At 32.1% G+C, this 25,441-nt stretch overlaps 3 protein-coding genes across 4 annotated transcripts in view; 1 reads left to right on the forward strand and 2 right to left on the reverse strand.

Moving 5' to 3' along the window:
* LOC139497170 (uncharacterized) overlaps nucleotides 1-25,441 on the reverse strand; it is a 545,683-nt gene that overhangs the window by 108,405 nt on the left and 411,837 nt on the right. The window lies entirely within an intron of this gene.
* On the reverse strand, nucleotides 748-4,849 carry LOC139497137 (uncharacterized). The gene is made up of 2 exons (XM_071285228.1): nucleotides 4,583-4,849; nucleotides 748-2,693 (listed from the first exon to the last, which is right to left on the reverse strand). Exon 2 carries the CDS (start codon nucleotides 2,671-2,673, stop codon nucleotides 778-780), a length of 1,896 nt encoding a protein of 631 aa, XP_071141329.1. The 5' UTR covers nucleotides 2,674-2,693; nucleotides 4,583-4,849; the 3' UTR covers nucleotides 748-777.
* LOC139497140 (carbohydrate sulfotransferase 15-like) lies at nucleotides 11,541-23,594 on the forward strand. Of its 2 annotated transcripts, XM_071285233.1 has the most exons (8): nucleotides 11,541-11,588; nucleotides 13,756-14,096; nucleotides 16,580-16,833; nucleotides 17,807-17,920; nucleotides 19,021-19,180; nucleotides 20,566-20,731; nucleotides 21,138-21,285; nucleotides 23,266-23,594. In XM_071285233.1, the coding sequence occupies exons 3-8, from the start codon at nucleotides 16,752-16,754 to the stop codon at nucleotides 23,478-23,480; spliced, it is 885 nt and encodes a 294-aa protein (XP_071141334.1). In that variant the 5' UTR covers nucleotides 11,541-11,588; nucleotides 13,756-14,096; nucleotides 16,580-16,751; the 3' UTR covers nucleotides 23,481-23,594. The 2 variants fall into 2 exon arrangements, with proteins under 2 accessions (XP_071141334.1, XP_071141333.1); XM_071285232.1 differs by lacking the exon at nucleotides 11,541-11,588 and having other exon boundaries at nucleotides 13,695-14,092; nucleotides 16,623-16,833.

Genomic DNA, 25,441 nt, shown 5'->3' on the forward strand with positions numbered 1-25,441 from the left:
TGCATATTTAATCAACTATCCACATATCGTTTGTAAAGTTCTTAACGTTGAAATGGGATATAATAACAAGTTATGTGATTTTGGTAAGTTCTTTTGAATTGTTAGACACTTCCATTTTATTTATCAAAAATTGTACTGACATATAAATTATATCGAGATTAATTACATAATACACATAACATATGATAAATATAAACAATTAACAAACCCCAAAACATGGGATAACATATCTTTAAAAAGTATAAATCAACATAAAATATATCCCCTGTCTTTAGCTCTAATAGTTATCAAAGGTACCATGCTTATAATTTACTACGCCAGAAGCGCGTTTCGTCTACATAAGACTCATCAGTGACGCTCAGATCAAAATAGTTATCAAGTCTAAAGTATGCTGAATAAAGGACCCTTTAAATTAGATTTGTACTTTTTTAGGTTTTTTCAGTTAACTCAAAGTTTTATTCTTTTTTTAATATTAAATTATTTGAACTTTGATTGTATTACGGCATCATGGTCCTTTTTCTCTTGGAATTTTATGCGACTGTCATACAAGCGGAGGTATAGCTAGCTAATAAAACCAGGTTTAATCCACCATTTTCTACATAAGAAAATGCCTGTACCAAGTCAGGAATATGACAGTTGTTATTCATTCGTTTGATGTGTTTGAGCTTTTGATTAGGGACTTCCCGTTTTGAATTTTCTTCTGAGTTCAGTATTTTTGTGATTTTTTTTTGCATCTCGATTATATGACTTGAATTTAAATTTAGTTTCCAGCTTGACTCAGTCAATGATTATAGGCTGGTCCTTACAATTAGGATCATCTAAATCTATTACATTTGACATTGGATTATTTGAACTATGCATTGAATTGGTCCCTGTCCCTTTACTAGATACCATGTTGGTCACTCCTAGTGCAGCGGTTGCTTCATTCATTAAGTAACAGATTTGTTTCAAGATGCACTTAATATCATCTTCATGTGCGATTTCGCGCACTTTGACCTTTTTCCCTTCGTGTTCGAATTTGAATACATATTCCTGTAGTTGAATATAAACAAATCTATGTCCATTAGTTACAATAGCAAATAATGGACATTTGGTGTTCAAGGGGTCACCAATTTTATCGACTCGTAACAAATTCGTCTGCAAAATTAGCAATTGCAGTAAAGCCTGGGCAATGGCGCTGTCGTTTAAACTTTTGATACTTTTTGTCTCAACACATCCAATTATTTTACCATCTTTAGCTATGCAATAATCGAATCTGCAGTTCGGAAGAAATTTACAATCGATATTTGTGTCCACCTCAATGTTTAAGCCTAGAGAATAACATAGTGGAATTAGTAACGCGTCTAATATAATTCTACTTCCGCATTCTGTTACTGTGATAGACTTTAAATGTGAAACAATTTCTGTAGTATTGTTTTGCTTGTTTTTATTTGTTTGCCCAGCCTTAAATACTTGAAGTTTTCGAATTAATTCCAACTGAATATTTTCTGACACCTCTTTATTTCCAATGGCAAGATCGGTCGGAATTTCAATTTTCCGGACCGTTTCATCAAAATCAAAGTATTCTGCAATATTTGAAACAGTCCATTTACTGCATGATTTATCAATATCACATTTTTTGGACTTTGGCATATTTTCATTTCGATCTCGTATACGATTAATTTCAAAATTTGCCTCAATATGAGAAATATCGTCTGCTGACACCTGTAATGTGACAGGCCTATTGTCGACCTTATTTTCTGTCGTCCCTTTTCTGTTTTCTTCCTGCACCGCTATCACTGTATCTGCTCCTGGTTCTATTGAGCCATCCATCCCCACATCTCCTAGAGCTTCCAAAAAGTCTTTTGCCTTTTCGATTCTCCGGACTGTATCCCTGTATGAATTATCGATAATATCTGATTTTATTGATGTTGGATTTGTAACGATATCTATTTTCCGATTAATTTTAACATTTCCCACATGGCTAGATATATTGTCTTCAGACATTGATGTTGTGCCAGGTTCATTATTGTCTACTTCAGTTGCTTCCTTCTCTTTTACGTATTTTTCCTGAACCTCTTTTGAACTTCCGGTTGCTTGTTCTGTTTGTATTTCAATCGTTTTATCTGCGAATAATTCCTTTTCAAACTTGATTTTTTTACTGGGACTCAAATCTATTTCATTTGGAATATCAAACCGAGGTTGTGACTTCCAATGAATACCGAACTTTTCCGAAGGAATTGGTTCTAAAATACTTGGACTCATTTCTTCATCGGACGAATCACAAACTATTGTTTTCGTTGTATCGAAACTAAGATGACGGCGGGCAGAATTAATATCAGAAATATTATATGGTTCTGTAAAATTAGATCTATCTTTTGGCCATGTGTCTGCTCGTGACATACTTAAATGACTTCCATCGTAAAAAGCCAGATTTTGTGGTTTGCTTTTAGATTCCTCAATATTTAAATGTTTATAAGTTGCCATTGTATCCTTACTTCCTCTTATCTCAATAATACCACCTTTCTTCTCCAACAATTTGGTTGCAAATGTATTCGCCAGACATTTTGTATTATTTTTTGTACTGATGCATACATTATTTGATTGAACATGATGTACTCTTTTGATACTCGATAGAAAATGATTCCATTTCGTTTCGTTTTCAATAGGTCGCTGCTTCTGTTGCTTGTCCATTTTTATTCAATATGTTCCACCTTAATAAAACAATATATTCTCACCTAATTAAAAAGAGCAAAGCGTTTATTCATCTAAATGAATAGAGCGAAACAATTTAATACCATGAAATGTCAAATTTACAGACACGAATATGTGTAATTATGTTTTGGAAGGCAACAGTTGATAGGGGATACAAACCTTTGTTACACAATTGAATTTCATCCAGATGCTAAAACTAATACATTGGTCTTAATGTCTGTTTGTTTGTTTTGAATTGCCACTCTGGCACCCTTTTATCAAGATTATTATCATAATATAAAAAAGAAGATGTGGTATGATTGCCAATGAGACAACCGTCCACAAGAGACCAAAATGACACAGAAATTAACAACTATGGGTCATCGTACGGCCTTCAACAATGAGCAAAGTCCATACCGCATAGTCAGCTATAAAAGGCCCCGAAACGACAATGTTAAACAATTCAAACGAGAAAACAAATTTAAACGGCCTTATTTATAAATATATAAAAAAAAGGAAGAAAAAAAAGTATTTTTGTTATGGTTATCAGGTTATGTGTGTTAAATACCAAGTTGAAGAATTGATCCCCTAACGTCCAGCGGATAATATAACATGTACAAATATTTATTGGGAATGAGAACATTTGATAGTTTTATTAATTTTGGGTCGGATTTTTATTACATTCTAAAAGATCTGCTATCCAGAGTGTTTTCAATAAGAGGGTGCATGTGCTGTCGCCGGTGTGTATACGAATTCCTGTATGAGTTTCAGATTTATTTGCTGTATATTTTTAATCCATGTGGACCAACACTCTTTTAATTAAAAAATGTTATCAGAATTTTTTATTTTTTTTTATTTTCGGTAACGGAATCAACAAATTGAAATGTTCGTTTCTGTCGCCAAATCTTAAATAAGGTGTTGATCACTAGAAAGTTGCCTCGTTTGTGCATTTCTTTATCCCTCACAGTTACACAGCGTTGAGGAATTGGTGATATCTTTCAGGAAAAAACTTTCATGCGTCAATCTCCCGAAAACGCATGACAGCATACTCCTTAACGGTTGTCACAAAAAGCAGGTACATGTTCGTTACGCCAACTTAAATACGTCGAAATGTTTAATATATATATATATATACATGATCAAACTTGAGCTGAAACAGGGAATAAAACATTGTTGATAAAGTTACTCAAATCAAGAGTGTTTTCTCGTTTGAATTCTTTTCAACGACGTTTGCAGTGTTTTTTTTTTTATCTTTCAGCTTGATACGTAAATTATTTTTCGCACGTTTAACTGTGATTGAGTTGCAAATTATAATCACAAGAACTTGCGGTCATCCGATGTTCAGTACTTCAGTACTTTGATTTAAGTATTGTGAACGTTCACAGCGGCAATTGTCTTCCTGTTAAATTTATATGAAATTCAATGACGATGGCAGATTTAACTTTTCTACTTTCGGTTTCTGTTTCACATCAATAATACACATGCAATTAAAACTTCCTCAATTTGTTTAAGAAAAAATGCATTTGGCCTTCTAACAACTAATATTCATCTTCTCGTCCTTGAACACACAAATGCATCATGAATTATAATATACAGTTTGTCATACACGTATGATTACGTATGTGTTTGTGTATATGTATAGCATTATATATGTATAAACAAGATTAGTATAGATGGAAAACAACGTTCGACCTATGATTCCTATTAATCCACAATTTTCTACATTTGAAAATGCCTGTACCAAGTTAGGAATATGACAGGTCTTGTCCATTCGTTTTTAATGCGTTTTATATTTTAATTTTGCCATGTCATTATGGACTTTCCGAATTGATTTTCCTCTAAGTTCAGTATTTTTGAGATTTTACTTTTTATATAAGTACATATATGTATATTAATAAAAAAAACTTACCATACAAATTGACCGAATATTGTTATCAGTAGGTTTTCGATCTGAACTTACTTTAGAATTATTTGTGATGACGTTATTTATTTTATTAACAAGCTAGATGACAGTGAACACACACGCATTTAAATGTCTATTCGAACATAGTTATCTATTATCGTGTAGTTTGAAACAGGTCATACATAAAATTATTTACGTTTAGTTTATCTACATGTTGTGTGTTGTGTAATATAGTATCACCATGATCACGTATCCGTCATACATCGAAGATCTAATCTATTTCACAAGAACGTATTTAAAACTTTTTTGTTTTGATAAAATATGTCCTCGCATTTTTATAACGTATGGTTGGTTGTTTTGAAACAAATGTTCGCATCTGAGGTTAAACTTGGTTTCTCAAATATTTAATTTCAACGTTTTTAAGCTGATGGTTTAAATGTTTATTGCAAAAATTTCGTAAAAACAGAAAATAAAAATGCATTAAAAGTAAAAAGGTAAATTATACTATAAAAAAACTAATTGCAAAATGTATTGCCAAGAGCGAGCGAGACATTGCGTTACCAAACAGATGCCAAACATACAATATATTCCAACAGACCAGGACTACACTAAGTTGTGACTATAAAAAGTGTAAAATGAGAATACAAGTTTCTTTTAACAGATTTAATCTTTCGAAAACAAATACTATGATCATATATCAGTTCTTTGTTTTTTTTGTGTCTTGCTTTGTTTTTCTTTTGTTTTGTTTTCTTAATTGCTTAGTTTTATTTTTTGTTATTTTTATGTAGCCAAGGGGTGTGTGGAGTTTGTTAACTTTGTTAAGATAACTATTATTATTATTATTATTTAAACAAGAGCATAGTTACATGGATTCATAGATTCATTGTTTTTTCGCTTAACATCCAGTGGAAGATTCATATAATTTTACTAAATGTATTAGCGATTTATATTCTAGCAAACTTACAAATGTAAAAGTGCAATTCTTCAAAAAAAAAAAACAACCCCAGCATAAATCGAATCGAAAGTCTGAGATATCTAATACAACAAATTATAACCATTTAAACTACACGACTTATCACAATTTGTTTAACACTAGGGTCATTTTTCAAGTCTCTCAATCTCTACTTTTTATCACAGTACTCCAGTCTTATGTGTGTACTTGACGGTTTTACCAAGATCATGACTTATTTCTTAACAGATTGCAAGATATTAAAAACAAGATGACTGCCAAAATCGTAAATGAGATAAATTTGGGTGAATTTTGAAAATGTATATGAGAATGACATCGATAACCAAAACCAAATTATGTCAGAAGTAAAGATACATGTTGTATGCATTATCTCTCAAATACAAATTAAATTAGTGTTGCTAAAGGAGCACTAGTTGTCCAATTCTTGTTCACCAATTAGAATAAAATCGAATTTAATTAAATTGATTGGATTTAAAACAATGTAAAACATTTATTCGAGTTATATATACAAAGACTCAAAAAAACAATTAGGTAGGTCCGAGACCACAATTGTCGTCCCTTGATTTTCGTTGTTCACAAATATAGTTTCTAGTGTTGACAGTGGGTTACATGCCATTAATTTTTATACCCCTTCCAAATTTATTTCTCCATGTTTAATGCCTCAAATTGCAAGTAGGGGAGTAAAATTACACTGTAAAAAAATTTTGGTCCAGAATTTTAAAGGAAAGTAGTGATTTGGTCCAGCTGAAAAAGGTTTAAAATTAGCACTTCGGTAGCTGTCAAAAGATTTCAAGACGCCCTAAACATAAAACTGTCCATATTTTGAGTTAGAGCCGATAAAGTTTTCTATAATTTTGATATAATTTGTCCCAAAAGTTTTACAACACACTGTAAAAGTTTCTTTGAGAAAGCGCAGGTGGGATTTTTTTTTATTTTCGTTTATGTTCTAAAAGAAATGCACTAAGAAATAATTGTGGTCTCGGACCTACATGGCATAGGCTTCATTTCGTTTGTATTTTAGTCTAGACGCCATCTAATCGAATAGCGAGTGGACCTCCGATTGTCATACTAGCGATATAAACATATTAAATAAAGATGTAAATATATAGCAAACTCGTGCAATTGTATTGTTTCAAAGTCTGTTTAATTTCATATTATAGATGAAAAATATATGTTAATCTTCTCTTTACATGTAAAATAACCAAACACACACAACTCATGCGATTTCAATCTCTAGCTAAGGGGTTATATTGAAATTCACATAAATACGGAGTCAATGAGGTCAAATTATTTACTAGCATGTAAATCATTCATCACCAATTTTTCTTAGCTTATTTTGACAAAAATGTATCATACTGGCTGCTACAGGCAAATTATCATTTCACTATTTCAGTTTCTTTAATGATTGCATACAAAACATCATATTTGAGATTTTTTTATATATCTCGTAGCTAGTTGCCCCTTTAACATCATATATACTTCGATGCAAATTAGTTTTTCTATTTTTCTGTCAGCATGGAATTACAACAGTTTTAGTAAAATTCTTTCCGTTTTGGATTACCGTTTAAGCTAGCTTATTTAAAAGCTTGAGTTTGTCGAGGACCAAACTATATTTATATATATACCACAAAATTGACCTCGTACTTTATCATATTGATAGGATTAAAAAGTAAAATCACAAAAATACTGAACTCCGAAGAAAATTCAAAACGGAAATTTATATATAAATATAGGAAGATGTGATGTGAGTGCCAATGAGACAACTCTCCATCCAAATAACAATTTATAAAAGTAACATGTATATATCACAACATTGACCTCGTCCTTTATCAAATTGAGAGGATTAAAAGATGCTCATCATGATGTTGAATATATCAATTGAAAATTAGAAATCTAGGATATCTTCTTATTGCATTTGCAAGTTCTGAATAGGCATGTAATACTTGTCGCTGGATCTTTAGCAGTGATCAATCAGATTGACTTCAAGAATCAAACTCAAAATTGAAAACTTGACTTAACATAATTTAAATGTTTTCTCCGTTACAATTAAAAAAATCCGTAGTCAAGCAAATATGTAAACGGATGCTACAAATTCATAATACAGAAAAGGGACAAATACTGAGTAGGGTGCCCAATCAACGAATTTGATCGATTTGCCTTAACGGAATAACACACGGCTGTATTTTATATAATTGGAAAGTGAGAACAAGTCTCATCGAAATACCTTTGTCGTTGTTGTCTGCCGTGGTCAGGTTTTTTTTTAAATCAGGGTCAAAGGTCAAAGCAAAATTTCCAGAAAAATGCATTTAGATAGCTTGTTTCTCCTACATATATGTGTTTGGAGCAAAATAAAAACATATGATTTATAGAAAAATATCTTTTGTATCTACATTTAGAACTTATTTTATATTTTTATCGCCAAATGTGACTTTAGATTGACTTTTTTTGCATATAGGGTGCACATTTGAAATTTTCCAAACGCTGTTAAATAACAGTGACCTTGACCTATTTCAATTCCTTATTTGAAATTTTTGTATTCAATTCATTACAAGTAAGATCTTAAGATGTTTTTTAGAACTTAACTTTAATAATTTATCGAAAACAAAATGTGTTTTTCACGTCTTTTGATAAAGAGGTGTTCGTCAATTTCTAGGTGAATATAAAATTTCTGTTATTGGGTGTGAAAGAATATAAATAAATGATTTGCTTTAACATTTGTGTAACATGAACGTCGAACTTGGATTTATATAATGTTCTGTGTATAGCTTTGCTTTACAGAAGTAAAACATACTGCAAACGGAGAAAAAGGGGGATTAAAGTTATGAAATCAAATTTATATTAGAATCAGGTAAAGCAACCCATCCTACATATACAGTTGACTAAATGAGCAACAATTAGCTATAATGTTTACAAGTATTCTACAAATATAATAAGGGAGAGGGTTATGTACAGCACCGATGTATTTTACAAAAAAAAATGCAAACAAAAAAAGGCGTGAGAAACCAAAGGGACATTAAAAGCTTATAAATTGAAGACAAGCTGACAACAGCATGGCAAAAATACGAAAAAAAAAGAACAAATGCAAATGTACAATAATTATGATCGAAGCTAGTATTACCCACTACGTTCTATGGTCTTCTGTAGTTTACGCCCACCAATCACGTCAATGCCAGAGACCATACGGCAGGGTTTGTTGTTGTTTTGTGTTTTTACATATCTTTCCCCACTAGATGGATTACTACTATATTTCCCACGATTTCAAAATTAAATGGATGTTTTATTTTTTGGTTAAAACTTTTATGGGCTGCTCAATTTTCATTCGATTGCTAACAATGTTAATAAGGTACAAACAGAAAAATGAAATCTTATGCATTGTCATCTTCGTCGTGGTGAATGTTTCTAACTGGAACCAGACGAGTATTTCCATTTTGACATATGCCATTTGCCTGACATTGGCACAAATCTGTACATGATATATTTAGTTCGAAGCAAATGCAACCCTTTGAAAACACAGATTTCCCTTTAAAAGTACAAACTAAATCTTGCAGAACTCATATGAAATCTGACCTTCGAGATAGACAGGAACAAGTCGTTCTTATTTTCACATTCGAACGGAAGAGGAGAATGTTAGGGTAGTTTTTCTATATGGGAAGACATTAAACTTATGTCTGGAGTCAAGATCTTATTACATTTTGTTTAAAAGTAGACTCACAAGGAGAAAGTTTGACAAGGGAGAAATTTTAAATTGTAGCCAATTTTACGCTCAATTTGTTTAGGTCACTAATATGATCTATTTTGAGTTTTTACTTGAGATCATTCAACCTAACAACAAGATCTCGAGCTGCGTATATAGATTCATCGATGTCACAATTAGAAAAGTTTGACAAATCGTTGAAATCATCTTTGTTGACCTTCAAGACTAAAAACAGTGCGCTTACTGATCCTAAACAGGGATGACGTTGTATCGCATCATGTTACAGTATGTGCGGCTGGTTAAATGTTACAGATGGCAAACCCGAGACTTTTACATATTTTCGTGGACAGGTATATAGCGGCGCAAATATTGTGTGCAAGTTATAGTGCCTGTTTGAAACCATAGGTAATGCGTATGCTGCATGGAGGGGAAGTAATGAACGCTTAAGATCAGAACATCTGTATCTTGTGACTTTATTATAATCCTACCCTTGATTCCTTTTACACCGAAATCTTTGTCTATATGAATAACATGTAAAATCATGCAAGTATCTACTTCATTGGGCGAACGAAACAATTCTTAAAATCTGATTTAGGGTCCTTGGAAGTGCTACCTAGAAAAATGACTTCCTCGTGTATCATAGAAACTGTTGATCTACCATGATGCTGAACAATCGATTCGTTCTCACTGACTCAAAGAAACTTTATTCTTATCGAGTCAGGAATTTGGCGACCTTCTATATATGACCTGAAACACCTTTACAGACGAACAAGAAAAACTTGCGTCAGCTTTAAAAAAATAACTGCAGTTGTGTCTGCTAGTGTAAGATTTATAGCAAGAATGGTGGTACTGAAGCATCATGCAATACTAAAATATTTATGATCTTTCCATGCTCCCATAGCCTCGATAAAGTTTTATTTGTGCTAATTCCTCGCATATTAATAAACAAATCAGTAGAATAACCCTGACATATAACACACATATCCCATTGTACGTCATTCATACTTCGTTTAGGGCTTGATGGGCATAGTTTAACAGGACTGTGAATGTGTGCCATAGTTCGGATCTGAAACGTGACCGACGGACTTGATTTGTATATTACAATTAAAACAAAACCAACAAAACAAATATTTCCTAAAACAAAACAACGATCTTCAAACTTACTTGACTATTCAAAACATACAAATCGACCATACAACAAGCAAAAAAGAGAAATGAAGTTAGTGACAATTGTCCTAGTTAATGACCTGACAGTGTAAGCTACAAAACGGTTAACACCACTAAACTTGTGGTTTAAATTGCTATTTTCAATATTACAAGAAAGATATTTGGCACACATATGAACCATGTCTTATTGCTGTAATTGAGTGAAAATCCCGTGAATGTAACACGCAATAAATTTTCTTTCGTTCAAAATGTGGTAATTTCAGCTAAAAAAAAATAGTCTCACTAAAATCATGAAATACTTATATTTAAATTATATATATCTTTTCAGCTTTCGTTATATGATATATTTAATTTTTTAAGCTAGATGCTAAGTTTTATTTGAACAAATAGCCCAGAGAGCAATGATTTTATTTTTCGTGTTGAGGATGACCTGAGGTTTCTTTGGGATTCCTTAGAAACCACAAAATTTTGAAAAACGTGACCACAGTAGCTTACGACGACATTCATGATTGGAAAATGTAATGATTTTCCAATAGTTTGCATATAAATATAGCCGTATGTTATCCGTTAACTTAAACTCGTTAACTAGACGCCTTTTTCGATACTGGGCACCCTACTAAAATGTTGTGTGTGTCATATTATTAATGCATTCGTCACAACTCGGCCAATTCCGTACCCTCATCTAGGAGGGTAGCGGATTCCACCGAGGATTGCCGAATGGTTGTTAATACTCCAGCATACAAACAACGTCTATCGCCTTTGCGATACAGTAAATCAACAAAAAATCATACACCGTGCGATTTTCATCTATTATTTTTAGCATTTCTAATTTGTGTAATGTTCAAAGATGTACTATTATTGCGGTGATCGAACATCTGCATGGCCTTTGTTTGTGTTTAGTGTTTTTTTATGATCATGTTCATTTATATGTTTCGGAGTTTAGTATGGTGTCCATTTCGCTGAACTAGAATAATACATTATTCGTTTATTACGGATCAGCTAAAGGCTTTTTGGTGGTCACGAGTTGTTTTTTGCATGCTGTTTAGGTTATTGTCTCTTTGACACGTTTGCCGTTTCATTTCTATGTGTTTTTTTTTACAAATCTTATGTTATTAGTATATCTTTATATTTTAGCTTCTTGCAAAGTAAAATTGTTCAGAAATTAATTTGGATATGATAACGTAAGTACGCCATATTTAACAAAATGCGCTAGAATTTACCATGACTTGTGGTCACTCTCTTACATTAAGATAGCTTTTGACGGACCTTGCATTGCAAATGATAATATTATACAATATCAAAGAGAGTCGAAACTCACCTTTACGAATCATTATTCCGATTTTTTTTAATATAACAAAATAAATTAACCCAAAAAAGCACCAAAAAAACCCTCATTAAAAACCGTGCGAGGTAGCTGAATGGTTATCATTATTGGTACATCAGTCATAGTTAGTAGAGCATATTAATAATCTTATTCAGAAGTTGATGCATTACAACATAGGTTTTACATGAGTTTTGTGTGATCTTAATTTATCACTAGATGTTCTATCAAATTCATATACCAATGTTTCAAAACTAAAACGGAATGAATATCCGTCCGTCACTTACGTATTATTGAAACTCGTATGTTGGTTATTTCCCTTACAACATAAAGGTATTAAAGTCATCCTTGTTTCCAAAGCCAAGCAGATGAAGGAAAGGATACCAGTTCATATTAACTAGGTAATTATTACCATTGTAATGTCAGTATTACCATGGATACGAGTTACAAAGAGTACAATAATATAACCTTACTGCATTTTTTTTTCTGCGTGCATGTTAAAAGGAAACCTCAAAATGTTGCGTTTTAAATGTAATATATCTACAGTATCTGGTAGAGTTTGTTTTTTATAATACACTTTTTCTGAATCTTTAGCTATTTTACAATCTATATTAAATTGGATGAGTTTAATATGCACCATTGCGTCCTCTTTCTCAAATATTGCAATCGTTTTAAACCAATAAAAATACCACAATAATTATAACTTACCAAAAATTTAATGTCATTAATTCCAACTCGATCTTGTTCATTAAAACTGTTGACAAGGAGTAGATTCGGATTTTTCAAAAATACGTACGGTCTAAATGTTCGATCAAAAGTAGTTTTTTAGTTAGATATTGGAATACTCTCTTACATAACGTTTTTTATGGACCTTGCATCACAAATGTTCATATAATATCAAAGAAAGGTAAAGCTTTCCTTTTCGAAACATTATTCTTTTTTTAAACATCACAACATAAAATAACTAAACGCGATAATAATTCATATAATTATATTAAGGTTATTCAATATTATAGTAAATGTTACTGGATATTCTTCCTGGATATTAAGGTGGTACCAAACACTTCGACTAAAATTATTTTGGCTCGTTTAATTTTCATAAAATTTTGACAAAATATTTACTTTGACCCTAAGGTGGTACCCAACACTTTCACTAAAATTAATTTGGCTCGTTTAATTTTCATAAAACTTTGACAAAGTATTTACTTTGACCCTAAAAATAAAAATTTCAAAAAACTTAAACCAACCACTTTCACGGGTAAATTTCATTGGATATATAGCTGTTGACAAACACTAATTTTGATCATTGAGAAGCTTAAAATATTTCCTTAACAATAGAACGTGATTTAAACCTTTAGCTAATTTTACAGAGTTATCTCCCTGTAGTGTTAGGTACCACCTTACGTGGTATATTTAACAGGGATATTCGATGGTATGGTGTATACCATGTTTTTACGCGGCAATAAAGGATCAGTTTGTGTGTTAAAAAAGATAGGTGAATGATACTAAAGGAATACCAAACCTCATGACAAGGCTATATCAAAAATATAAACAAAACGACAAAGACTAGTAACAGTATACAAAACACAACAGGCGTATTTAGAGAGTTTTTGAGCCGCTCCCCCCCCCCCCCCCCCCCCTGTTTGTGGGGAAAAATGGTTGATTATATAAGGAATCACTGAAGCATGACTGTAGCGGGCCCCCTCTTAGGCATACAGTGTGCCCCCCTTATAAACATTTATGGATCCACCACTGCACAATATATAAATCAAAGAGTGATTACGAAACATACAAGAGAGGTATCGAAAATCATTAGTCGATAATGTCATGGCAAAAAAACGAAAAAAGATCACAAGACAAATAATATAATATAAAACACAACAAAGTAACTAAAGACTGAGCAACACAAGTCCACCAAAATCAGTCGGTGATTCCAGGTCATATTTTGTTTTAGGAATTTAAAAAAATTCAAATTTTAGTATTGGTACTTTGGTTTATAGTGACTAAAAAAATTATTTTACTTCTAGTTGCAGATTAAAGTTAGGATGTCTAGCCTCTGTTGTTATGTTTTGTGGATACATGCCCTTGTTTGCTTGGATATATATGAGCAAAAAGTACGAAAATAATATCCTTGTTAAGACTCCAGTTGTCCATAAGCAGTCACGTGACAAGCATGTGCGTTCATTTCAAGTGTTTGGCAGTTCATTTATTAATGTGAAGGATTTTCGGAATACAGAATATAAGTTCGTGTACTATTCTTTACCTAATATTTCCTATCCTTTTTATTGTACTGAAACGTTAGAAATGGTACCCCAGAAGAATCAGAATAAAATACAGGGACCAGTCGAGGACATTCTTTGCATGGTAAGTGATTTTTTTGAAATCATGACTCGAATTTGATTTAGGAGTGGGCAATATATGTAGTTATATTTGTTTTCTTCCAACTTATATTTTCCAAACATTCTCGTTTTTTATATAGATTAGACCGTTGGTTTTCCCGTTTGAATGGTTTTACGTTTGTCATATTTTGGGGCCCTTTATAGCTTGCTGTTCGGTGTGGGTAACAAGGTTCCGTGTTGAAGACCGTACTTTGACCTATAATAGTTTACTTTTACAAATTTGACTTGGATGGACATAAAACATTATAGGGTTTAGTTTGGGTTTTTCATTTTGTAATCTTTTATGTTTCGGTTCGTTCTTGTCTTTACTTTATATTTTAGCACCTACATTTGTCGCTTTTCCTTATTTACTTGCATAATTTTCTCTGTAAATTATCTTTTGGCGTGACTTTATTTAGCCACTTTTCTGTAGATTGTGCCAATAAGTATATGTTATGTAACCCCAATACAGCTCTCATAAACTAAACATACCATATTTCTTGATGCCATTTTTCAACATACATATCTACCTTTTTTCATCTTATTTTCAATGTTGTCCAACGAATAAGTACCTATGTTTATGGGTGACTGAAAAATAAAAATATGGTCACTTTTGATCTTCTTCCGATTGGCAGTAAACCTTTGTCAAAGTGAGCCTGCCAAAGTGAGCCTGTCAAAGTGAGCCTGTCAAAGTGAGCCGTGTAGGATGTATAAATACGCAGCCACGTTATGTTAAAATACGGACATCGTGTAAAAGAGTGCAACGTTCTGTGCACTTTTCGTGTAAAAGAGTGTCAAGTTCTGTGCACTTAAAGGACACTTGCAATTATACAATAATGATAGCTTTTTTTTATTTTTATCTTAATCAAATAATGAGTACGAACATATATAAAAAGTTTATAATTATCATTATAATTGCTTGATTTTCAAAGATAACATAAACTAAATAACTATGTGTTTGTCATATGCATGGAGCTCTTCGTGTGTTTTTAGTGCTATACATCTTTGTTTTCAAATTTTTGCTTTGATCGTTCCAGGTCCTAAAGAAGATAATTTCCGATGTTAAGATTTATAGTGTTATATTCATTTTCTGAAATAAAAAAAGCACATTTACAATCGTTTGCAAGACAGTTGAATTAATAAAAAAATACAAGTCCTTGAAAGCGCTCACCTTTGTAACCCCGCCACATTCTGTTATGTGTCCCGTTTACACTGACAAAAAAGATCGATCTTTACTAAGATCGATCTTAAAAAAGATCGATCTTTGGCCCAGTGTTAACGGGTAAGATCGATCTTCAATCGGACTTAAAAAGTCTACCTCTAGAGGTGTTTTTAAAAAGATCGATCTTATTTGAATCGATCTTTTTTTTTTAGGTGTAAACGCTTAGATCTGTCGCGATCGATCTTTTTGCAGGTGTTTGTTATATCAAGATAGGAAAATAAAGGTCAGACCGGTTCTTTTTATGTTGTAGTGTAAACGCACTGGATTAAATAAGATCGATCTCGATCGATCTTGCTTGTGCAATGTTAACGCGAACTAGTCTTTTTAAAATCGATTCAAATAAAGATCGATTCAATTTCGTTGCCAGTGTAAACGGGGTCTTAGTCAGGAGTCTGTAATTCAGTGGTTGTCGTTTGTTGGTGTGTTACATATCTGTGTTTTGTTCATTTTTTTTGTACATAAATTATGCCGTTAGTTTTCTCGTAATAATTGTTTTACATTGTCATTTCGGAGCCTTTTATAGTTCATGCGGTATGGGCCTTTGCTCATTGTTAAATGCCATACAGTGACATATATAGTTGTTAATTCCTGTGTCATTTGGTCTCTTGTAGAGACATAGTATTTAGAACATGTGTATTCACTTCAAACACGGGGAATCTGCATAGCACGTGATACAAACGTTTGTATAAAGTTTAGGACTTCAAACATATGTGGCCTCTCGCATTACACTTATCAGTATACATATCCATTTTGAAGAAGGCATCAGGTTAAGTACATTAAACTACATGTACCAGTTTGTTTGTTAAGAAAATGTGCCCCAGCCAAAATATTGACACTAACAAAATTACGGAGGTCAGTGTATTTTTTGTTATTTTTTTTTCAAAACTAAGGATTTATAATGCACTTCTTGTTTTTCAATGTTTGCCACATATTCAGAATACTCTAGTTTTATCCATGCAGTGCCATTAAAAATTTTGACCGCCAACCATTTCTTTTTTTTCATGATTTTTTACATCAAGTTTAAAAAGCAATACATTTTTGTGTATTTGAAAATCCTTGTTTTTTTTCATTGTTTTTGAAGAAAAAAAAGATGATAGTAATAAATGAAGTCTAGAGAGAAAAAGACCCTGCCAAAATTTCAATGGGTTTTATTGCAAAAACAAGCACACGGAATATTTTTTTTTTCTGTTGGTTTTTTAGTTTCTTTATTTACATGCTATGAAATTAAAGCCTAGTTATTTTTGGAAAAAGAATAGCTAGCATCCTCACGTGCATCGCTATATATATGTTATAGAAAAGACCAAGACTTCTGGAGAATTATAAGAACCCGTGTTGGATAGAAGATGGACACCTTCGTTGTCTCCCATACTTCCACATTTTTGGTGTATGTAAATCAGGAACGACAGATTTATTCCGCCGGTTGATGATACATCACCAGATTATACAAAATAAAGGATTGATGAAGAAAGAAACCTGGTTCTGGTCATGGAAACGGTATGGTGAACGTAAGTTGTCATGGAAACGTTATGTTGAACGTAAGATGTCATGGAAACGTTATGTTGAACGTAAGTTGTCATGGAAACGGTATGGTGAAGTTCTTATTGCAACGAAATTCCATAAAAGGCCGTTGTTTAAATACACTGTATTTGAACTTTGATAGTTGTCTCATTGGCAATCATATACCAGGTCTCCTCCTTATGTTATATGGTTACTTGTTATATAGTAGATGTAAATATTTAATGCATATTCAAAAAGGGAAACGCGTTAATTGATTGATGAGGTCTATCTATATCAGCACTACTGACTATAATAGAACATTTGAGTTGCGAATTTAATTTTTGTTTGCGCTTTAGTTTCGGAATATCCAGGAATAATTTCATTTCAGAAAGGTAAGTATCCGTAAGAGATGTTACCGCAAAATGAACAAACAATTGATTTATATTTAAATATATCATACACAAGTATGGTGATGCCTTATGTGTGTCGTTAATTACTTTCTAAAAGTCTGGAAATGAAGATGGTTTCTGAATATTCCCCGTCATCCAATACGGATTTCGATTATCGTTTTCTATAAAATCACACGATCAGGAAAGCAACGATTTAAAACTGTTCAAACGACAACGCACCACAATGTTATTAAAACGAAAAACAAAATTGTAAAACTTATGGCTAGCAAACTTAAGTTCAGGACGAACGGAAAATGAAAAGAATATCTTGACGAAACCAGTTTATTTACACATTTACTTTCCACAATAGCATTTAACAGTTTGCCGTGTAAATTTGTAAATTTGTAAAATAAAGACGAAACTCCGACTCGATTTCCCGAGATTTCTCAGGTGTCTTATTAATATGTATGAATTTGAAATATAAAGTGGGCTCTTTCTATAAAAGAGATTATGTATAATTACAAGTATAATATTGCAAAAACGAATTTTCACGAGTGCAAAAATTGCATAACAAATAAGTTTTTTTTTTCAGATTCAGATGGTCAAGTTTCAACACTGAAGAATTTTACCGACCTATTTGATGTGTTACCACAACGACTTACATATAGTAATGACATAGATATGTACTATTCACACTTTGTGACAGGTAAAATAATAATTATAATACTATTTCAAATATTGATTATTAAAAACAAAACATTGTCATGTTGCGAAAATAAATTCATGTACATTGGGAATAATTTCTTATCTTCTATCAATAGTTATCAAGGGATAGGGCTTATAATTGGATACACAAGACGCTCGTTTCGTTTACATAAGACACCTAAGTGACGCTTAGATAAAAAAAGTTACAAAGCCCCCTTGAGGAGTTATTGCCCTTTAATGGCAATTTTACACAAGTTTTGTATGTTTTTTTTAACTTGAGAAATTTTCTCAAATGAATCTTGGATATATTTTGTATCTTATTTTCTTGTACGTCAATAAACATTTACACTATGGCTTAAATGGAACATATGAGTAAAATACATTTATTTGTGTGAACATATGAGTAAAATACATTTATTTGTGTGAACATATGAGTAAAATACATTTATTTGTGTGAACATATGAGTAAAATACATTTATTTGTGTGAACATATGAGTAAAATACATTTATTTGTGTGAACATATGAGTAAAATACATTTATTTGTGTGAACATATGAGTAAAATACATTTATTTGCTTTTGAAGAAAATAATACAGATGCAATGAACATTTAACTGGCATTTTTAAGCCACTCATTGGTTTATATTGATTGAAAAGCAAAAATAATCTCTATAAAATCCCCCCCCCCAAAAAAAAACCAAAAGAAAAAAGAAAGAGGTGAGCGATTCAGGCTCTTGAGAGCCTCTTGTTTTAAATAAAAGTCATTCCAAAAAACGTTTTAAAATTTTAAACCATCAACAAAACATAATATTTAATGTCAAAACAGTAGAGAAAACTATAATGTTCTGTGTGGCCACGAATGAGAGTAGTTTCAATATTAAGTATACGTTAAATAGAGGCGAAATATACCGAAAAGATACTCAAATTTATAAGTCAAGAGAACACCATGGAAAAATAAAAACGACCAATTGACATACAACAGCACACAAAACACAACATTGAAAAGTAAGGACAGAGTAATACAATCTTCAGCAATACAAAAGAAACTAAAAAAATAAAGAACGCGTATTCAGTTAATTCATTTTTCCTGTTTTCATTAAGGTCATGGCGATCCAATGGACATCTGGTACCCTTTTGATTGGACGTTGATACCGCAGAATAATCCTACATCAGAAGAACCAGTTTATATAACACCGAATCTGATATACCATTTAAATCCAAATATCAGACTAATTCTCGTTATACGAGACCCAGCTGAAAGGTAAGTCTATGAGAACGAATTATTGTAATATTTCGTGGCGGTCAATTTTTATTGGTGGAGGGAGCTTAAGAGAACCAGCGAACTTTGGTAGGAAAACTGACAATCCTAGTCAATTGAGGTTACAGTCGAACGCTAATGCACGTGCGGAATTATGCTTCCTGATATAAATCTGATATTGTTTCCACTCATGAATCTGTATTAATATTTTTTGATTCATTTTACAAAAATGTTTAATATTATTAAATTATATGAACAAATCAGGCCTAATACGTATAAATCAGCATGTGAAAAACGGAAAACGTTCCACTGTATCGCGATATAAGTCAATAGTTAATATTGCTTTTCGAACAGGGCCAATACAGGCAAAAGCCGTATTAGCCCATGGGCTAATACAAGGCCGTTCACTCCGTTTTCAACGCATAACTTAACTTGGGTGGTATCTTTATGCATAAATATTTGTAATATATTTTTTCAAATCAAAATAATATCAACAGGTTAAATGATATGCAATGTTTTGTAACGTCTTAAAGTTTTGAAAAAGAAAAAATAAATGGGCCAATATGGAAAAAGCCGTATTGGCCCATTGGCTAATACGGGACGTTCACTTCCGCTTTGTTATTTTCCTAAAATCATTTAAAAAAAGGTTTATGAATTGGCTGTTTCTGTATTGGCCCTGGTATAGATTCTCGATCGGCTCTTCAATTCTCAGATCCAATACAGCTAACCTCGAATCTATATATTTCTGGACACGTTAAGGTAGTAGTAAACTAATCGTTTGCGTTATGGACACGTAGATTTTAAGATTCAAAAATCATTTATTTATAAGTAAATATATGTTTGTGTGCACGTGCTTGTCCCAAGTCAACAGCCTGTAGTTCAGTTGTTATCGTTGGTTCTTGTCTGCCATATTTAGTTTAATTTTCGTAATTTCTTTTGTTATAAATAAGACAGTTAGTTTTCACAATTGAATTGTTTCATGCCTTTTATAGCCAACTATGCGGTCTATGTCTTGTAGTTATTAAAGGCTGTACGGTTGCTTATAACTGCTTACACTCACTTTATATGAACTTTTACTTGACAGTTATCTCCTTATTATTATATTAATATATAATAAAAGATACATATAATTAAGGAATGACTGTAATATTTGTTTCTGTCTACAAAGAAATAACATACAAAATTTTGTGCACAATGAATAAGCAGCAACGTAGCGTGATATTGTGTAGTGTGCTCCACATTCCATTTTAAACTGGAGTAAATCGTGAAATAAACGTTGATGACGTCATGGTCACATGACACAATTATGTCTATGAGCTGTTAGACAAAACACTCTGTCAGCCAATCGGATGACGCGTTACATCAATAATTAAATTATTTCATTTTAGACTCTACAGTCATTACCTACATAAGAATTTGGGGATTAATATCCATCCTAGTGCCAAGGAATTCCATGAAGATGTTCAACAAGCTGTTTCTACTTTTGCTAATTGTACCAATAGCAAAAGTCTTCGGGCATGTTTATATGATACAGTTCTATATAAAAGATTACGGGTACGTTTGATTATGAGTAAGATAGCAAAAGACATGTTCTTCCTACCATGGAAACATAACTATTTTATTTTCATGCAGTGTGTATAATTGATAATAGTTCAACGACAACCACTTCATAAAGAAATAGTTATGTTACTCCTGACTGAGGACAGAAACATAAAGTGATTATGTGTCTTGCAAGTGTATATCCTCATTTATATATCTATACTTTCAGTCATTTTCTAAGTGAACATTTTTTACAGATTTATTTCTGGAAAAAAACCACACTAAATATATATGTATTCACAAAAATTTTAATTACCATTAATCAAGTTGAACTAAGATGAGTAAAATAAAGTACTCTTGATAACTTGCTTAGTTAAATTTTTATTTCCATACGGATTACTATACCGTTTTAACGTTTCAGGCACCAATATCTTCGGGTTTTTACAGTACTTTTCTGCGAGATTGGTTGAAGGTCTTTGACAAAAACCAGGTTATGGTTATACGCAATGAAGACTACCGTCATAATATAGCGGGAACTCTGAAGAAGATGTTCAAGTTCTTAAATCTAGGTATGTACAATAATCTCTTCCTTAAAAAAATGTTTTGTCTTATACTATCCTTGTATTTTTGTGTTTCTTTTGGGAGAAAATTAAGCAATGCGAATGTTCTAATTTATAGAATGATGATTCCACTATAACAAATAAAGGGGCATTATATGTACAATATTGTCTTCCTTAAAATGAATAGTTCAATTCAATATATCCACTTACCTGCCTCCTAAACTAATTACAATTTCTCTCTACTTCCCCGTACGTTTGTCGAATTTTTTTTTAAATATAAATACGATAATACCTCTAGTTATCTCCCTTGCGTAACTCTTTAGTTTCTCCCGGCGACCGCCATTAAAGCACATGAGTTTCTTTCCCCGTACGTTAATTTGGATAATAAGAATTTGAATCGTAAGACGGAGAAACCTGAAGATAATATGAGAAGTGTGTAAGGCGTCCGAAGCATTGGAATGTGATCGTGAAAATGAAGGGAAAAAATGTTCAAAAGGCAATTAAATTGAATAAATTTCCGGTTTTTTTTTTTGTTTAGTTTTAGCAAAAATTTAGCATTGCAAATAATTGTATGGAATGATGAATCCACTTTAAGAAATGAAGGATAATAATATGTCTAATGAATACAAAATAATTTAGTAATTACATTTTGAGATTAGATTAAGTAATCCATACCATGATAATAATCTTTTGTTAATTAATAAATATGTTTTAGTTTATCATAAAAATTTCCGATTTTTTTGGAACTTTTTGGAACTTTTGGACCTCAGTGCTCTTCAACTTTTTACATGTATTGGCTTTCGAACGTTTTTCATCTGAGCGTCACTGGTTAGTTCTGTGTGGACGAAACGCGCGTCTGGCGTATTAAATTTTAAACCTGGTACCAATTGTTAGCTATTATTCGTGTGTTTCTCTTTCCTATATTTTCTCCCATTTATTTGTATTGTAGTCCTGTCATGTAGTTTTGTCATTTTAATGTTATATGTAACATTACCAGAAAAACGGGAGGTTTGGCATGCCACAAAACTAGGTTCAACCCACCATTTTTTTTTCTTAAAATGTCCTGTACCAAGTCATGAAAATTGCCATTGTTATATTATAGTTCGGTTCTGTGTGTGTTACATTTTAATGTTGTGTTTCTGTTGTGTCGTAGTTCTCCTCTTATATTTGATACGTTTCCCTTAGTTTTAGTTTGTAACCAGGATTTGTTTTTTTCTCAATCGATTTATGAATTTCGAGCAGCGGTATACTACTGTTGCCTTTATTTAACATAGTCAAATAATGGACATTCCACAAGAACCAAACATGCATCCCTTATTGTGAGGCAACGTGTATGTAATATTTTATTGAAGCAAATTTTGTATATTGAAAAAAAAAAATGTCTAAAAGTACACGAACTGTTAAACTTCGTTTTTTAATGCCTGTTATAGAGACTTAAATATCTGTATATATTCTAATAACCAGTACACAAGCACATGCATATTGTCCTGCGAACAGATTTTTTAATTGTTCCAGATTGCATGCGAGTTCGACATATATTCTACGATAGATATACAACCAATATTCATGTACTTACCCTTTTATTGCAAAGTAATGCTTGAAAAACTGTTTTTACATTTTTCGCTACCGATGTCACTTATTTGAATCTACGTTTTCGTTATAGGTACATATTTTACTGCAATCTCTTTGTAACGTCATATATGATGTTCTATATTGTAATACAATAATAAAATACAGAATGGAAATTGGGAATGTGTAACGAGAAAGTACCGCACCAGAGTCCGACGTCAGCTGAAACCTAAAAAAAAATAATAGTTCAGGAAATAAGGACGTCATAATAAACTCCTAAACATATAAAAAGAACTTAAATTGAAAAAAAAACATACAAAATTAACAAAGGCCAGGGGCTCCTGACTTGTGACATGCGCAACATTGTACATTTTCTGTTATAGAAAACTTATAAATTAATTGAATGCATTTTTATTACAGACGAAGTAGGACCGTATGTTCTGGAGAAAATGGCATGTAGAGAGTTGGAGTATAAAACAAATTACAGGTCGCCAATGATGAACGAAACGAGAAGCATTTTAGAAACATTTTATTACGATAGCCAGCGTGACATGGACAGTCTACTAGGAGAATATGGAATAGACCTTTCACTTCAGCCACAAGATGAAATGGCCAGTAAAATAAACTGTACATGATTTATGGCCAGAAAGCCTTTATTGTCTAAACTTAAAAGGAGTAAAGTGAAACGCTATTTTATTAGCAAGAAAAACTCTACGAAATATTTCAGGAATAAACATATACCTCGTTAATTTGTATTGTTTCATTTTGAGACGACAGTCATATTTATCAATAGATCGAAATTATAAATTCAGCAAGGATGCACATTTATTATAGCATGTACCCAATCCTCTCTGAAGACTCGTTGCAAGATGGTAATCTTGAGTCTGGAATGTCAGAGGTTCGATCTGAATGCGTGGTTTATTTTTTTGGTTCTTCACTTACTCATACACGGTCGTTGAGAGTAAGACAAAAAACAGGTCGGCTTAGAGACAAACTAATTTTGCAAGACCGAGTAACGTAGAGTGTCATTCTTATACCTTGTGGACTTTTACCTTGTGCACCTTTACCTTGTGGACTTTTACGTTGTTAAAAAAATCAGTTCAGGCTGAGAGTCTATTACCAAATAGGATTTTGAATACTTACATCCAAACATACTTTTGCACGCAATCTATTTTCACGACATCAGCGTATTGGATTTATTTCGAAGAAGACAAAAAACAAAACGAATATAACAAACTTTAATAATTTTTAAATTAATAGGAATAATCAATGATAATAGTTCTTGTAAGTGATTCGTCGCAAATTGGGCTCTCAAGTGCTCAACACCAAATAAAATATTCGCCAAAATTAACATCTATTTTATCAGTAATCAAATCCGGGCTTCAAAGCTTTTCTGAAACTACCCATTCTAGAGACCGCGTGAATCAGATGTGAATATAAACAAAATCTAAATCTGTTAGAGAACATATAATCGAAACCCTTTCAATAAATGTGAATAAATTTGACTATCCTTTACCATACACCAAGGGATATATGTTCCCTAATCAAAACTAGAGGAAATATTGATATAGTTGGTTCTGCTTTGTTTCATAGAAAAAATGGCCGACGTAGGGAAAGATGAATGGTACTTTGTAAAAAAAAATTACTTTGATTCAATAAAACATATTCCTCTGAAACTGACCTTATAAAGAGGTTTGAATTTATTAATTGTCAAAATATTGTAATATTTAAAAGACGTGTTTTTTTAACAAACAATTGTCATTTCTATGGGAACCAACGGTGCTCAGTTGTCGACTTGTTCTACAATTCATAAGTTGCTGACTTACAATACAGTTGCTTCTTGAAAAAAATGAAAAGAATCCAGTATTAACCTTTAATTTTATTTTCGCTATATTGATGATGTACTGTCATTAAATCTTTAGTGACTATGTTGGATGCATTGTTCTCATCGTATTTCAAAGGTACTGCAGACACAGTTAAGGATGCCTTATATTTTGACTTACATCTATAAATTCATAATGAGGGCCGGTTGCGAACGTAACTGTACGGTGAAAGACATGATTTAAGCCCTCCCAATGTTGAACTGCCAATTTCTATGTAGCAATGTTCCCTGATAACGGATAAAAGCTAATCAAACAAAAGTTTGTAGTGGTGAACTTGAAATCATCCCTTGCAATTTGATTAGGAACTACTAGTATCCGTTTGGAATTTCCTCGGATTTCAGTATTTTTGAGATTTTACTTTTTGATATTTGATGTATTTATTTGGCAAATAAAATTCTAAACAAAAAGAAAAAGAAGAACCATTTAATCTTAAGTACAAAGAATGTTTGTGTGAGTTACTGTTAGTTATGATATCAATGTTCGTTTTTTTATTGTCACGCTTTGTTGAAATAATGAATCCCAAATATTTGTACACGTATACAGACATCATGTTCATTTTGCACCAGTAGTTTAAAAATTATAAAATCAAGTCGAATTTCCGTAACGAGTAGTAGCGTTCCCATTGCAATTAAAGGTATATATGTAAGAAAGAAAATTGTGGGTGATACTTGATACATATATGTGTTGAATTATATTTTATTACAATAATAGAA

This window comes from Mytilus edulis, chromosome 12 (assembly GCF_963676685.1).
Source record: "Mytilus edulis chromosome 12, xbMytEdul2.2, whole genome shotgun sequence".
In the NCBI taxonomy this organism is placed as follows: Eukaryota; Metazoa; Mollusca; class Bivalvia; order Mytilida; family Mytilidae; genus Mytilus; species Mytilus edulis.

Coding starts and splice junctions, on each gene's coding strand:
- LOC139497137 (XM_071285228.1), bottom strand. CDS start 2,673: ATGGACAAGCAACAGAAGCAGCGACCTATTGAAAACGAAACGAAATGG.
- LOC139497140 (XM_071285232.1), top strand. CDS start 13,793: ATGTTTTGTGGATACATGCCCTTGTTTGCTTGGATATATATGAGCAAA. Junction 16,834..17,806: donor ATGGAAACGGTATGGTGAAC/GTAAGTTGTCAT, acceptor TTTTTTTTTCAG/ATTCAGATGGTCAAGTTTCA. Junction 17,921..19,020: donor CTATTCACACTTTGTGACAG/GTAAAATAATAA, acceptor GTTTTCATTAAG/GTCATGGCGATCCAATGGAC.